General features: G+C 41.0%; 1 protein-coding gene across 2 annotated transcripts in view; it reads left to right on the top strand.

Moving 5' to 3' along the window:
- The window catches only part of MBOAT1 (membrane bound O-acyltransferase domain containing 1), a 55447-nt gene that overhangs the window by 27099 nt on the left and 13119 nt on the right, over positions 1 to 15229 (top strand). For both annotated transcript variants that reach the window (XR_010081123.1, XM_063403542.1), the window contains exons 4-6: positions 381 to 476; positions 10696 to 10751; positions 13006 to 13060. Coding sequence is in view for 1 of the 2 variants with exons in the window: in XM_063403542.1 (XP_063259612.1) it covers positions 381 to 476; positions 10696 to 10751; positions 13006 to 13060 (207 nt within the window). In the remaining variant the exon portion in view is untranslated. The remainder of the gene's footprint in view (positions 1 to 380; positions 477 to 10695; positions 10752 to 13005; positions 13061 to 15229) is intronic.

The raw sequence follows: 15229 nt of genomic DNA, 5'->3' as shown, positions 1-15229 counted from the left end.
GTGGATAACTTCAGTGACTGACATACAGTATTGTCTGGCTTCAAATACTTAAGTTGGACAGAAATTTCAAAATAATATGTGAGGATGGGAGCTTTGAAAATTGAATTGTGCAACTTGAATTCATCCTATTTCTTCTTCCACTTTCCCCCATCCCCAGAATGACCAGACACCACTGTAAGGTTTCAGCTGGGTATACAAAACCATTAGACCCCTTTGAGAATTTCTTCCAGGTCTTGCAGTTTAGTTTCAGACTTTTAAACTATGTGATTTGAAAAAATCAAAAGCCAAAAAATCAAAACAAGCCCAACCCAGTCTGAGTGATTCTAGTTCTTGTTGGTACTTGTGTTGGTAACTATGTGTTTTGTGTGTTATGTTTTTAGGTACTCCTTTGTCGTAGCGATGGGTTACCTCACATTGTGCCACATAAGCCGAATATACATATTTCATTATGGTATTCTCACTACAGATTTTTCCGGGTGAGTGAATCTGCAAACTGGTTCCTGTGTCAATCAGTATTAGTTGATTTCAGTAAGTTGTAAGAATAATTTTTATGCTATCTGTGGAGCACCCACAATTTTGTTTCCCTTAAGCTTTTTCTGAGGCTTTTGTTGTGATCTTTGGGGTTTTGTTGGGGTTTGTTTTGTTATGGGTTTGGGTGGGGTTTTTTTGTTTGTTTGTTTGTTTTTTAAGGAATAAGCACTGTATGATTTTTGCACTGACTCATTATTTCTACTGTTTCCTTGCTAGGAGCTGTGTAGCTGGGAAGGTGGAGGTTACATAGCTAGCTAGGTTTCCCTGCAGATCAGCCTGGGAGGATAAGCTGGGCAGTCTCACTCTGGAGCTGTAGGAGTGATTTATGTTGCTGGTGCTCTGCTCCCTGGTGGTCTGCCCTGAGAGGTGGGGTGGGCTGCTCTCCTTCCAGCTTCCTGGGCACAGCTGTCAGCCCTGTGGCTCCTTTCCCCCATTGATTCATCTTGTAGCCCCTGCTGGGAAGGTGTTTCCCAGCCCAGGCACTCCAGGGTGTGACGGCAGGACCTGGGCACGGCTGAGTCACTGGTGGAGCTGAGTGAGTAACCCAGGCAGAGAGACAAGAGATCAGCTTGGGTTGTCAGCACTGGTTTTCTCATGGGGCCAGCTTGTGGCTGCTGCTTAAATAGCACAACTTTTTGTGTGCTGTGATATTTGTGAAGTGGTTTTCATACATATTGTAGTCTCTGATTTCACTCAGAGAACCAGTAGAGGATGCTTTGCAAAGATAGAGAGAGCTAACCCTATGTCCTTTGTGAGAGGAAGGTATTCTTTTGCATGATTTAAAACCAGTGTGCTAATCTGTATCCCACTTGTTTAATTGAATGTCTAAAGATAAATTAGTAACATACCATGACAAATTTCTGTAAACTCACAATAAGTTTTACGACTCTTCCAAGTCTCTTCCATCTTACAGGCACAGAGTAGGAGAATGAAGGTTTTCGCCATCTTTGTGCACGTGTCTCTCACTTTGAGGTGGTGGGTTTCAGCATTTAATGAAACTTCAGGTAGTGAAGGGGAAGTTTCTCTCAAACTCCTGAGGTTTTTTTTAATAAGGAAGCTGCAGTAATGGGAACTTGTATGTTTAAAGAAATTTAGTTCTGTAATCTTTTCTGCACAGTTCTTTTAATACACAAAAGCATGTCCTCAAAGGGCATGACATACCAAGGAGCCTATAAATGGAATTAGAATGCTATAGCTCAGTGTGTGTAAGAGACAGAGAGAGAAATGTGAGAGATCACGCTTTTCTGAATACTGTGTTCAGAAATGTGCTGTGAGGCGTATTAGCTCTCTCCCTCTGAATACATTTAATAAAGATCCAGCTGAGACTGGCAGTGAAAGAAGAGGAATGGTGATTGTTTGTTATAGTCTAGGCAGTGTTTTCTGCTCCCTTGACGAAAAAGTAACTAATAATACTCTTATTTAATGATGAGTTTAAGTATAATAATGGTTGTAAAAAATAATGCTTGAACTTTCTCTGTTATTTGATTTTGACTTGGTGCTTCAAAATACACACCAATTCCTAAACTTCAGTCAAAAGTAAAACTACCAAGTAGCAAACAAATGAAAAATGTGGATACGTGTGGAAAAACTATGGATATGAACTGCACCTTCATGGTATATTTTAAAAGCTAAGAATAAATAAAAATACTGTCGTGGCGTCAATAAAAACTTGCAGTCCAAAGTGTTGAAACCCAGATCACCTTCATAAATCTGTCTTAAAACCTGCTTTTTTCAGCAGTAAATGTGTGCCCATTGAAGATTTTTGCACATACCTGAACAGATGTGATGACCCAGAGAGACAAAATATACTCCCTGGGCACCGTTTTACCATGTATGAGCAGCAACTGAACCTCCTCTTGCTCATTCTCCCATTTTTGATGGTTCCTCATCTGTTGCATGTGGTAATAGGGAATCATTAGGACAGGGCGTGGCTGGGAGAATGGCATTGAAGTCCTCCCTCGGGGTTTCAGAACTGAGTGAGACAGAACCATGGAGCTGTGCCCATCTCCCTCCAGCCTGCCACCGATTTGGGTGAACGTGGCTGGGGTTACATACTGAGAAGGCAAGACACTGGATTCGGGGGAGTCTTTAAGATGCAACAAAAAACCTGTAATCTGCTGACTTGTGTTTGAGGTTTCAGTATCCCATAAGTCTGGCGATATCTGGCTGCAAGGAGGAAGCTTTAATCCCCACCAAATAGGCACCTAGCCAGTTCTATTGCCATCAGCTTTCCAATGTCAATTCCCTGAAGTGACAAGCCAGATGATCGAGTGTTTCCCAGCGGCTGTGCTGAAAGCCAGCATCCCTCATTTGCTCTCTTGACCTGCCTTGTGCACTTAACTATTTGCACACATAACCCTTTTCAAGTGTGCTTGCAAATACAATTTTGGGCTGTTTTTAGTAATAGCTGGTAGTGCTATTTGTTTGGAGCCCTCCCATTTTGAGAACAGAGCTTGTAAAATGCAGATAGAGATGGAGAGAACAAGGTAACTTTTGAGTCATATCTTAAGCAAATTGGAAAATGAAAGATCAAGCTGTGGCACATCACTTCCAGGTTACAAAATAAGAAATAAGGGACTCCTTACCCGTGGGTGACTAGTTAATTCTTAACTCCTGCAAAAGGAAGGTTTAGTCACTGAGTCCTACAGTCAGAACTGTAGTCAAGCTGCTGCAACTATTTCTTGATTTAAGAGTTTTTCATGTATTGCATAGTACTTAAGAAAAAACTCCTGGGTTTTTTTTAACTACTGCCAGATTTTAAGGAAAACAATTTCCAGGTTGCTGCACTTCAATTTTAATTATTCTTAAAAAATGTATATATTTTATCAAATCTCTTCCAGTTATATTATTTCTCAAATAAATAGTGATATAATTTAGGAATTTTCTCTTTACTACTTCCTCAAAAATCCTATTTGTTTTTGATCACTAATTGTAACTGAATCCTGTGCTTCCTGCTCAATTTAAATCAGTCTTGGAGAGAAACATGCATGTTTTATTTTGCTTGGTTTGCCATGACATTTGTACATTGTACCTGGAAAAACTAAATCCTAACTCTTTCTTATTTCTTCTTCTTTATGCTAAGAGGATTATGCTGGTAAGTTGCCTGTCTATACAACTTTATAAAAACAGTAATTATATCATACAGTTTGTGTTTTTTCCCCTTTGTATCAATATGATAGCTTTAAGGAAAATCTGTTTAAAATAAGGACTCTTAATTCTGATTTTTGGAAAGAAATAATAAGTAGGGTTTCAGTCTAGCAAGCTTCATGACCAAATGCCAGTTGTGTATGATCATCAGGATAATATTCAGAAGGTGAAGAACTTGCATCTGCTTCAATCCTTTGTTTGATTAGGGCCATAGAGCTTTTTAGTTTCCTCTTTGAATTCCTGCAGTGTCTGAGCAAAATTTCTTAATATTGCAGGTTATTCAGTGAAATGTCAGAGAATGATTATGCATATGGGAGTTTCTTTCATATATGAGTAGTGGCTGAGAGAGCTGGGGTTGTTTAGCCTGGAGAATGGGAGGGGCCTTATCACTCTTTACAACTGCTTGAAAGGAGGCTGTAGCAAGGCTAGAGTGAGTCACTTCTCCCATATAACAAGTGACAGGACAAGAGGAGATGCCCTCAGGTTAGGCCAGGAGAGGCTTAGGTTGGATTTTAGGAAAATTTTCTTCATGGAAAGTGTTTCCAAGCATTGGAACAGGCTGCCTGGGGAAGTGGTAGAGTCACCATCCCTGGAAGTGTTCAAAAAAGGTGCAGTTATGGCACTTGGGGACATGGTTTAGTGGTGAAGATGGCAGTGCTGGGTTAACAGTTGGACTCAAAGGTCTTTTGTAGTCTTAATGATTCGATGTTTCTTTCTGCCATTCCTTAGAGAAAAGAAACTCAGTTTGTGAAGATCACCACACACGCTGGCAGTTTTCAGTCTTCTGTTGATCTTAGAGATCATAGCTGAAGTATCTGGGAGACTTGAGCAGTTTTCCTCCCTGCATGTGTCAAATCTGTAGCTCCTACACAAGTGCTTTGGTGGACATCACTCTCCAGACACCACCTTTGTGTTTGCCCTACCCAAAATGCAGAGCAGCAGCAGCGTTCTCAGCAAACCACCTAGAAAGGGGTGATCATTGGGAGAGCTCTCTCTAAAAGCCATGTATATAAGCAGATGCTTCAGTAACAAGTGTTACTTCAGGCAGTGGATTTTTGCTGGGTGGGTAGTGCTTTGTTGCTGCTTTTTCCTCTCAGTGGCTTTTAGTTTCAACCACAAGAGGAAGGAATAAAAGCACAGCAGCCATTTTTCACAAAGAAAATACATTTGCTGATGAAAGCAAAGATAGAATGTACTCTGTTCCCATGTTAAAACAGATAGCAGAAATGTTGTCTGGTCCTGCAAGCTCAGTTGGTTATTTTTATTTTCTTGCCTTTTGAATGTATGACATGCAGTACATTGCTGCAGTGTCAGTTCCAGCAGCGCTGGTAACCCTGGTGTGCAGCTGGTCCCCAGAGGCAGTGCAGCAGTGCAGGTGCAGGGTGAGTAAGGGAGGGCAGTCTGTTTTCTGTGCCTGTTTGCTGCTTTGTTGCTTGGCTGGGTTCTTGTCCACTGGAAACAGCCCTGAGATCACTTACCATTGCATACACAGGAGCCCTGCAGGAGCTGCAGTGTGGCAGCTAGGCAGAATTCAAGCAGGCAATCACTTCTAGAGAGCTCCACGCTTCTATTACATCCCTGGACACTTCTCCAGTAGTAAACACTCTCTTAAGTGAAATGCTTCTACCATGAAGATTTAAGAAGTACTGCTTGGGAGCTTTCACACACACACACAAAAAGGCAACACATCACATTAAGGAAACTGTGAGTTGCTTTGGAGGTGGCAAGGGTGTTTAGTGAAATGTTTTTCTTCTGATGTACTTCAGTACTTCTTCCTTTTACTGCTCAAAGCTAAAGTATGAGCTCACTGCCAGCTTGGCCATCCCCTCGTCAGCAATGGTTACTGTCACAGCAGGGTGTGACTGTGTGAACTTCTTGTCATGGCTTCAGCGCTGCAGAGGTAACCCTGAAATAAATGTTTGCTGTGTTGGAGTCTTGTCTGCTATGAGCCTTTTGACTCCACCTCCTCTCTTAGTGAAATCAGGTCAGTGGAAACTATTTCTAGCAAGCGTGTGCCAGACGTCTCCACAGGATTACCTAAGGTCAAGCAGACTGTGCTTGGAAAACATCTTTTCTCTAGGAAGCATCGAAGCTTCCTCAGTGCAGAAGCCAGCTTGTGATGCAGTGAGGACCCCCACAGCAGCCTACAAACAAAACATGTTTACTTCCACTGGCCTGTGCTTCTGGCAGATTTATTGTGTGGGGCAAGCTGTATTTAAAATTTATATTAACTGATATGTTTTCATTTGGAAGGTTTATTTAGGGGAGTAAACCCCTCTATTGAGCATTCTCTGTAAACAGTTGCATCTTAGTCTTGTGCTATTATCAAGGCATTTAATGTGAGGTAAGCAAAAACCCAAAGTTGTCTTTACCTTATGTTAGCTGCCTTGAAAAATAAAATTGTTCCTGGGTCAATTACTTGATTTTTTTTTTTTTAATTAAAAGCTGGCCACTATGGTTTGTGCATAGGAGGTACTGTGCAGCTACAACATAAGATTACACTCATAACCAATATATAAAACATGGGAAGGAAAATCACACCACACATGAATCAGATCCTGTGTTTCTGTGGTAGTTAGTAACTGTAGTGGTTAGTAGGACAGATGGAGAGTGTGTGGAATCACCACTCAGCATGTGGCTGGAAAGCAGTCGGTAGGTGTTCAAATGTGATGGATTGCAAGTTGTTTAGGCTTCTAAATGTGTTTTATTTCAAATGCTTCCTTCCTAGGGATGAGTCTTTGTGCTTCATCTGTAAGTGCAAGTGTGGCAGGTAGATTTTCTTTTTAAATTCAACCTAATTGCTCCCCTTCAAAAACTTGTGCATTGCAAAATTTGGGAGTAAGAAAAGGGATTGGGAGTTTTATAGTTTTTTTAACTTCCCTTCTTATTTTTAGCACTATTGACTTTTTTCCAGTAGTGAAAAAAGTAGACTTTTTTCCGTAGACTTCCAGAGTCTAAGGGTTAAAATATATCATGTTGGAAATTGTTGACTATATGTGATATGGTGCTGCATTTAATGTATTAACTTACTCAATGTTTTATTGCTGTTCAAAGTTAGAGCTTGCCTGAAAGGCTGAATAGAAATAGCAGTTCAATACTCTAATATTTCATGATTTTAATAATCAAAACTCACATGTTTAGGGGTTTGTGATTCTTCCCCCCCCCGCCCTTAAGGGAGAGTTGCAATAATGTAATTATTTTGTTCAGCTCTGCCTTTTCCTGAGGCAAAGACATGGTCCCCCTGAGATCAAGTCAGTGGGGAATGGTGGGCAGGAGGAGAGGAGGAAGGAAGATGGTCCTTGTTCCCCTTAAACATTGCTTACCCTTTGTGTGAAGTGTTGACTGGCACCTGACACTGATCTCATGAAAGATTTAGTGTGTGTCATTCCTTTGCCACTCTACAGCAGGTTTCCACCTTCCTGAGCAGGGTAGAGAAGAGATCACAGAAACATTTAGATTGAAAAGGACCTCTGGGATCGTCAAGTCAAACTTATGACTGACCACTACCATGTCAACTAGACCAGGGCACTGAGTGCCACATCCAGTCCTTCCTTAAACACCTCCAGGGACAGTGATTCCACCACCTCCCTGGGAAGACCATTCCAATGTAATGTCTAATCACTCTTTCTGTGAAAAAATTCCTTGGATGTCTAACCTAAACCTCTCCTAGTACAACTCAAGTGAAGAGACCAACTTCTACCTGGCTACACCCTCAGGCAGTTGTAGAGAGCAATAAAGTCCCCCCTGAGCCTCCTTTCTCCAGTCTAAGCAATCCCAGCTCCCTCAGTCACTCATCATTGGAATTGTGCTTAAGATCCTTCCCCAGCTCCCTTGCCCTTCTTTGGACATGCTGCAGCCCCTCAATGTCCTCTGAATTGAACTGAACGCAGCACTGGAGTTGCGGCCTCACCAGTGCTGAGCACAGGGGACAGTCACTGCCCTGCTCCTGCTGGCCACACTACTGCTGACACAGGCCAGCATGCCATCGGCCTTCTTGGCTACCTGGGCTCATGCTAGCTCATGTTCAGCTAGCTGTTGACCAGCTCCCCCCAGGTCCTCTTCTGCTAGGCCACTTTCCAGCTGCTCTGGAAAATATGTATGACATGAAATATGATGATGTCACAAGGGAGAACAGGAGTTATCTAATGAACTTGGTGGTTCTCCTTCCCACTCACCTTGACAGACATGTCACTTTTGTTCTCCCTTGTCTCCTCTGGAGCTGGAAGTTGAGGGAGAAAGACTGTCCATCTTTTCTGATCAAAGTGCAGGAAAGGCTGGCTTGTTCTGTTGGCTGACAATGTGCCACCAATGAGGCAATGAATTCCTAATATAGATGAGGAGAACCTCTCTCCTCTGTGTTTATATGTAGTATGACTTCAGTGCGGGCTTTACTCCTGCTGCCCTCAGATTGTTTGCATTTTGGTTCTCTCTGGTTTACCACAGGGGCCTTGTCTTAGACAAGTGTCTAAATTTAGACACTTGAAGTCATACGGTTTTGGCTCAGAGCCTGAGGTCTAAAGTTACCCACTTCAATATTGGCGTGAAGTGCTTGCCATAAGAAACATATGCAACAAATTGAAGCAATTTGAAACAAGTGTTAATGTTCCCCCATAAAGCTAAAAAGGTCAAACACTATCAAAATAAAAATTTGTGTTTATTGCAGTAAAACTGTTTGGTTAAGTGACAGCCTCTGTCACTCCTAAGGATTAAAAAAATCTGCCTTTTCATATGCTTAAAGGATTAGGATTTATGTATCTTTGAACACAAAGCTAAGTTTTGTCTGGGAAAATCTACTTTGAGAAATAGGATGTCGAAGATAATGGTAAAAACAGCTTATAAATCACTTTTCTTGAAAGATTAATTGGAATAAAGTTTAGGTTGACTGTTTGACAATATTGCTGGAAGGTGAAAAGTCACTGTTGAATTTGTCCATTCCTTAGCTACTATCAATGGTCTAGGTGACCCAAGAAGAGCTGCTGAACAAACCTCTCTGTTATAGTTGTATTCGAGTTCTCTATTTCAGCCTATTCTGAATCTTTTGTACAAACTTCTTTTTATTGGCATTTCAAGTAGGGACTTCTGAAATTATAAAAGCAGTTTCTGATTAAGTAATTGGCTGATACTGCATGTTCTGGTTTTGGGTAGAAAATGCGAATTACCCACACAGAATTACTTGTGGACTCTTGAAAAAGATCAACCATATTAAATGTTAAAAAAAAAAGACCACTTAGAATGAAATAACGACTTTTGCCAGTATTTGTGTGTTTACCATGCTCAGCCTACAAATTATCTGTTTGATTTATATTATATTAGTGGGATTATCAGGTTGTAAACAGTTTATCTTAGCCATTGGTTTTACATTTGATTGTAACCAGTAGGTCGATTTAGTTGAGGATGATTCAGAATCTCTAGAAAATCTCTGTAGAACATAAGTATTTGGCTGTTATTTTAGAATATAAGTTCCACTTATTTTTCTTTACGTTGAGAAATCTGTGGGACAAACACAGTAGAACTAAAAAAAAACCCTATCAACCTTCTTCTTTAATTGTGTTCCTGAAAATATATTACAATAGTTAAAATGAACAGCTGTAATGTTTGGCATAATCATCTATGTCTCTTAAGAAGGTTTCATATACTGGTCAAACTGTGTAAATAGTTAAATAAATGTGCACAAACTCTAGTTTTCATTTCCAGGTTGAAGACACCATTTTTGTTCAAACTGAAACTTCCATCTGGTTAATGTTGTTGATTTATTCTCAAATGGAGAAACAATCCAGTGTATTAATCTTCAGTGAAGACAGATCTCTTTTTTGGGACTGGTTTTACATACAGTCATTGCAACTAATGCTTTTAAAATAGGAGTGTGTCCTCGTCACCATTCCCATCTCATGGCTGTTGTGGTTGTGAGAGATCTGGGCACCCTGTGCTGGTGTCCCCAGGGGCAGGGAGATAGGGAGAAGCAGTGTGAGTGGGTGCTTTGCCTGCCATGAGTCCTTCCAGTTTGCAGATGTTCAGCGCCAGGTTGTGTGTTTAGGGCGCCGCAGCCGATGGAGGAAGTAGTCAGTTGTCCCCATGGTTTTCCTCCCATCTTTCCTCTTACCTTCCTCTAAACACTCTTGGCTGTGTCCTTTATCCTCGTGGGAACCAGCTCCTGATGCCACCAGGCTGAGTTTAGTGTTTTTCCCCATGCCTTAGCTGCAGCAGCTCACATTTTCCTTCAGTGCCAAGAAGCTCTTTAAAGGTGGATATGGGAACTATGAATGGCCCTACTGGGAATAGTGGCTGTTTCTATGCTGCCTGTTTAGTTGGCACCAAAGCTGCTGTGTGGCTGCAAGCCTGGCTCAGGTACAACCAGCTCCTGTTTGCAGGGGCTCCAGATCCCATATTCCCATACTCTCCCAGTTGGATGGCACATCTTGTACAGGCTGTTCACAAGGCAGATGCGTGGCCAAGAAGCAAGTGGGAAATTGCTGTGCTGACAGCTATTCTGGTATTTGCACACAGTCCTAATTGATAGAGCTATTCATGTGGGGAAATAAGCATCTGTATCTGCAGAGTCAACAGTTTTTTAGGGCACTGAGGAGACAGACAATAGGAGAGCAACAGTAAGAAGAGCCAGAGAAGGGTTACAGCAGCACTGCTGTATTCTAGTGTTGCATTGTATGGGGCTTCAATTTGGTCTTTGCCTGAAAGGAAGCTCAGTGGGCTGCAGAAGCTGGTATTATCTGCTGGTGTGATTTCTTCTGAACTACAATTTGCACTGCTGCACGATAGGGAGACATAAAATAAGGCTTTGTGTGCACTTAGCAATTAAAAATTCCAGTGCAAGTTACTGTGGTGTTGTTTTGAACCCAGGCAATTGTCTTATGCCTGAGTGCCTCCTTCAGCTTTAATTGGATGTTTTCCACTTGTTGCTAATACATTTATGCCTTTTAAAGGCATAAAGACATTCAGTGAGAAAGTTGGGAATAATTTGTATTACAAGACATGTAACTGTTGTTTCTGTCTTTGTTGTAGTCCGCTGATGATAATTACACAGAAGATCACAACACTTGCATGCCAGCTACATGATGGTAAGAAAAGGAATCTCTTCCCATGCCCTGAAGACAGCCTTTTTATTCTAGTGCATTCTATGGTTGATTTATGGAGTGAATGAATAGTTCAGTGAGCTGTTCCAAATGAAGAAGGAAAAAGCTTTGTGGAAGAAAATACGAAACTAAAGTTTTGATCAGTTTTTAGGATCAAACTGTCTTTGCAATATCAGAGACAACTGTTTTCCTCTTTGGGTATTGTACCTTCCTGGGGCCTAATTTGTATTTTAGATAGTACCAGTATCTCCTGCTTAGATGCTACAGTGCATTTCCATTAAGTTCTCTGAAGCTGTTACTGATTCTCAGAAGTCAAGAGTTGTGTTTGAGAGATAGGTTCAGTCATTAATGTTAATTTACCAAAAAAAAAAAAAAAAAAAAAAAAAAAAAAAAAAAAAAAAAAAAAAAGCTAGCACTGATATATTCAGTGGTAATATACTCCATGAGTTGTGAGAGATAGAATTCAGTAGCTTTTCCCCAATGCAGAGACAAGCACAGTTGCAAGCAAAATAACATTGTCTTCAGCCTTGTGCTGTGCTGTGACAAAGAGCACTATTATTTCCCAGTAGGACGCCTGTGTCTAGCGCAGTTCAAGGGCTAAAAATGTCAGTAGCATTATTACTTGTGCCTACTGATGTTGCAGTGCGAATTTCTGATGGTCTGAGGCCCACTGCCTTACAAGCTGTGGGTGACTGAATAAGGGCCTTGCTCACAACTTAAGAGTTGTTGTGAGCAAGGATTTAGGTGATGGCCACACAGGGGTCAGGCATTGTTTGCAAGCCAGGTTTGCACAAGTGAATCTAATGCTTTTAGCTGGCTATAATAGGTACAGCTGGAAGCTTGGCTAATTGACCATGTTTTTGGCATTCATATTGCTGAGACTTCTCTGCTTCTGTAAATTGAGTCAGCTCAGATATTGCTGCAATCCCACAGCAATCTGCAGCCGAGGTACATGCCTAGGATGCTGAAGGTAAACAGACAGAAAGGAAAAAGACAACAGCAGAGGCAGGAGCATTTTAAACAGACCAGAAATCCTACAGATTAATGATGGTGGAAAAGGCTCATTACATTGCAAACATCCATATATGGAGCAGTTGATCAAATGAAGGCAGCTTGCAGTTCAAGCATCAGTGACAAATTTCTATTTGTAAAAATTTAATGCGACAAATTTCTATTTGTAAAAATTTAACGCAGCTGTCTGTAAATGGAAACAGACCGACAAAATACCCAGTCCTTTAAGTAATTAAGTGCTAATTGTTTCTCTGAAATCCAGGCCCTCCCAGTATTTACAAACTGAAACAGTGGAGAGAGAATGGAAAGGAGCAGTTTATCAGCAGTCGTTGTAGGATGTAGGTCCTGTGTGTGTATTGGTAATTATGACCAGTATGTTTAGAACAGTAGTGTCAATTGGTGTCAAGCCCCTGATCTTCTGGGGCTCTGCACATGGAGCTGTGCACAGGTTTCATATCAAGTGCTGTGACTCATCCCATATAGTTCTGCTGAAGCCAGTGGGATTCCCTGCAGTATGTGCAGCTAAAGCTTTAGAGTGAAGGTTTTGAGGTATGTGCTATAAGCAGCATCTGTTTACCACTGGCTGTGACACAACATTTTTCCATCGTTTTTCTGGGACATTGAGTCTGTGCACTACCTCTGGCCCCAAAGGTCTTGTGCACTCAACAGGAGGTCACCCTTCCAGTCTGGACCTTGTACAATTCCAGATTATTACTGATGTGTGTGTTTAGGCTTGCTCCAGCAGCAGGCAGCTGGGCTGCTCGTTCACACCAGTGGAGCTTCTGTTTTCTGAGCGCCTGTTTCCCTTCCCCTGCCCACTCCTCCTGCTGTGAAATGCTCCATTTCTCACCAAGGAGCCAGCGGGAGGCTTGTGCTTAAATGAGCCAGCAGCTTCTGGCAACAGAGGTTTTTCCAGCCCGGGACAGTTTGTAGAGGCTGTTGGGGGTCGCTGCCAGTTGGTGGCATTGCCACTTCCATTGTGTGTGTGGGAATGCTGTGGCTGCTCTTCCTGACAGTGTAGCCAGGGTGAGAAAGGGGGAATGAGGTAAGGAACTGGGTAAAGAGGTGGAGTAGAACTTGACATAGAAGTTAGGGATTGAGATGTATTAAAACCACCTGTGACAAAGAAATTTTGAAATTATGGCTTTAGAAATTTATTTGTGGGGTGCAAGCATAAGGCTTTTACTGTTTGTCTTTTGGAAAGATCTAATGAGACTTTTCTTTCCAGGAATAGGACGACAAGCTGAGGAACTCACTGCTGAGCAAAATCGGCTTGCTGTAAAGTAAGGATGTAATTCTCTGAGTGATTTGTGTCTAATTTCTTCCAAAGAAATTAGACAGTGTTTAGGTTGTTTGTTATTTGTTCTTTTATTTTGTTTTTTTTTTCCATTGTAATGCCAGAGACAACATGTAGCCCAGCCATGACAATGTTTCCTGCTACTTTCCAGTCCATGAGATGCCAGAAGTCCTACATGCTTTTTCTATTTTCTATTCTATCTTTTTCTTGAGCTGTTTTGTTTTTGTAATGCTACTCTCATTGCCCTCCTTACACAAACATACCTTCTCCCTTATATTCCTTATTTCTTCAGTTCAGGACTTCTGCCTTTATCAGCCTGTGCTGGTCAGCAAAGCACTGAAGTACTTGGTAATGTACTTCTCGTTGACTTAAATATATACTCCATATGCAACACAACTAGTAACAGTTAACTAGAGTTAACTCTGTTTTAAATTCAGGCTAAGACTATACTATACAGACTTGTTGGCTGTTATCTCCATCTGATCTGTGATGTGTTATTTTTCCAAGTAAATAATCCTCCCCATCAACAATCCACTGCATAGTACAACTGCATAGTAAAAATTCATTTTGGTTTGAGTCTGACACTTCAGGTGCTGCTTTTCTTTGCCATAATCTCTGAATGCTGGATTTTTTTTCCCTCTCCTTCTATAATGTTAATGCTCATAGTTCTTGTTATGTAACTAGTCTTCTCATTTTTTATATGGAGGACCTCTTTGTGCACCCTTTTTCTTTTTCTAGCTTGTCTCTCAACACAAATGCAACATGGAGTTGAATTTGTTTGGGGGTGGTGTTTTTTTGGTTTGGTTTTTTGTCTGGTTGGTTTTTTGTTTGGTTGGTTTTTTAATGAAGAACTAGTGTTACAGAATTATTCTTTGAACCATGACTACTTTTCATTATGATATGTTTATTTAAGGCCAAGGAAATGATTTCCTTCATTTCCAAGGTAGAAGGTTCAGCCATCAGAAAATCTGCCCATGAACTTCAGAAAGTAAGGGAATCATTTCTTGAAAAACAAAAATCTTGCAGGTAGCCTTGTATAACTTTGCCGTGAGCCCATAATGTGTATTTTTAAAGCTCACAGAATAATTTTTAACTGCACTTGGCCCTGAATTCTAGTCAAATTCTCACCAAATATACTTGGGTTTTTGTGTTTTTTTTTCTTGTACAGTAGATGAGTTCATAATAGAAAAGAAGAGGCCAATAGCTTAAGTGTCAGTGGCAGACAAGTCACAACTGGAAAGTTTTAAATCCCCTTTGGTAATACAGCCTTTTGTCTTCCCTCCTGTTCTTGGTCTGTTTTTGTTTCTCACTCATCCTCTGTGCATTCCTTCGTGAATTGCTCATGTCTCCCCACCCAACCACGCACAGAATCCAAGCTGAAACTAAGGATTTTATTTTTAATCTTACTGTTGAGCTGGGAAGCCTACATCATGGACCTGATTTTGCAGGACAGAAAGATGACCCTTACCCCAAATTGTTTGCTGTAACTTTCTGTGAAATGCTTTCACCAGAGAGCATACCATTCAGGCACTAACATCTACAATAACCAGTAGGGTGAATGCAGAAAATCCCTGCTAATCTAACTGTTTATTCAAACTAATTCCACTTCAGAATAGAAGTAGGCAACAGAAAATGTTTAACTGTTGCTCAGTTTTTCTGCTAGAAACTTGTTTTAGTCTTAAAGAATTTTAAGTATGTTTTTGTTATCTGTGTCTTGGGCAAGAGAGTTCTCAAGCACTGTGCCCAAGTTTGTATTCTCATCTGAGGGCTCCATGTTTACTTGAATGGTGACAATTAGGACATTTGTAGAGAGCACTCACTCTAATGCAGTGCAGAACACAGTGCACAATCTGGATGTTGGCATTTTCTGCCCCAGGTTTTATGGTTCTACCATAAAAACCCTGAGCATAACAATTTACAAGTTACACTATTGATGAGAGGCCTTTGCATCTTTTCTTTTTCCATCCTACTGATCTGTAGCAAGGACAGTAGATCTTCTTCATTTTACATCAACTGTACAGCCCCAGAAGGAACTGGTGGGAAATGCACATGCAAAATGAAAAAAAAATCAATATGACAGACTTTCTTTGACTTTCATCTTCAGCCGTCTTTCAATTCATGTGTTTTTTCTTCCCCCTGAGTTCCTCTTCCCGTT

The sequence above is a fragment of the Prinia subflava genome, chromosome 1, assembly GCF_021018805.1.
Source record: "Prinia subflava isolate CZ2003 ecotype Zambia chromosome 1, Cam_Psub_1.2, whole genome shotgun sequence".
NCBI lineage: Eukaryota > Metazoa > Chordata > Aves > Passeriformes > Cisticolidae > Prinia > Prinia subflava.
Note: the sequence above shows the minus strand (reverse complement) of the source record. Positions and strands in the feature narration are given on the sequence as shown.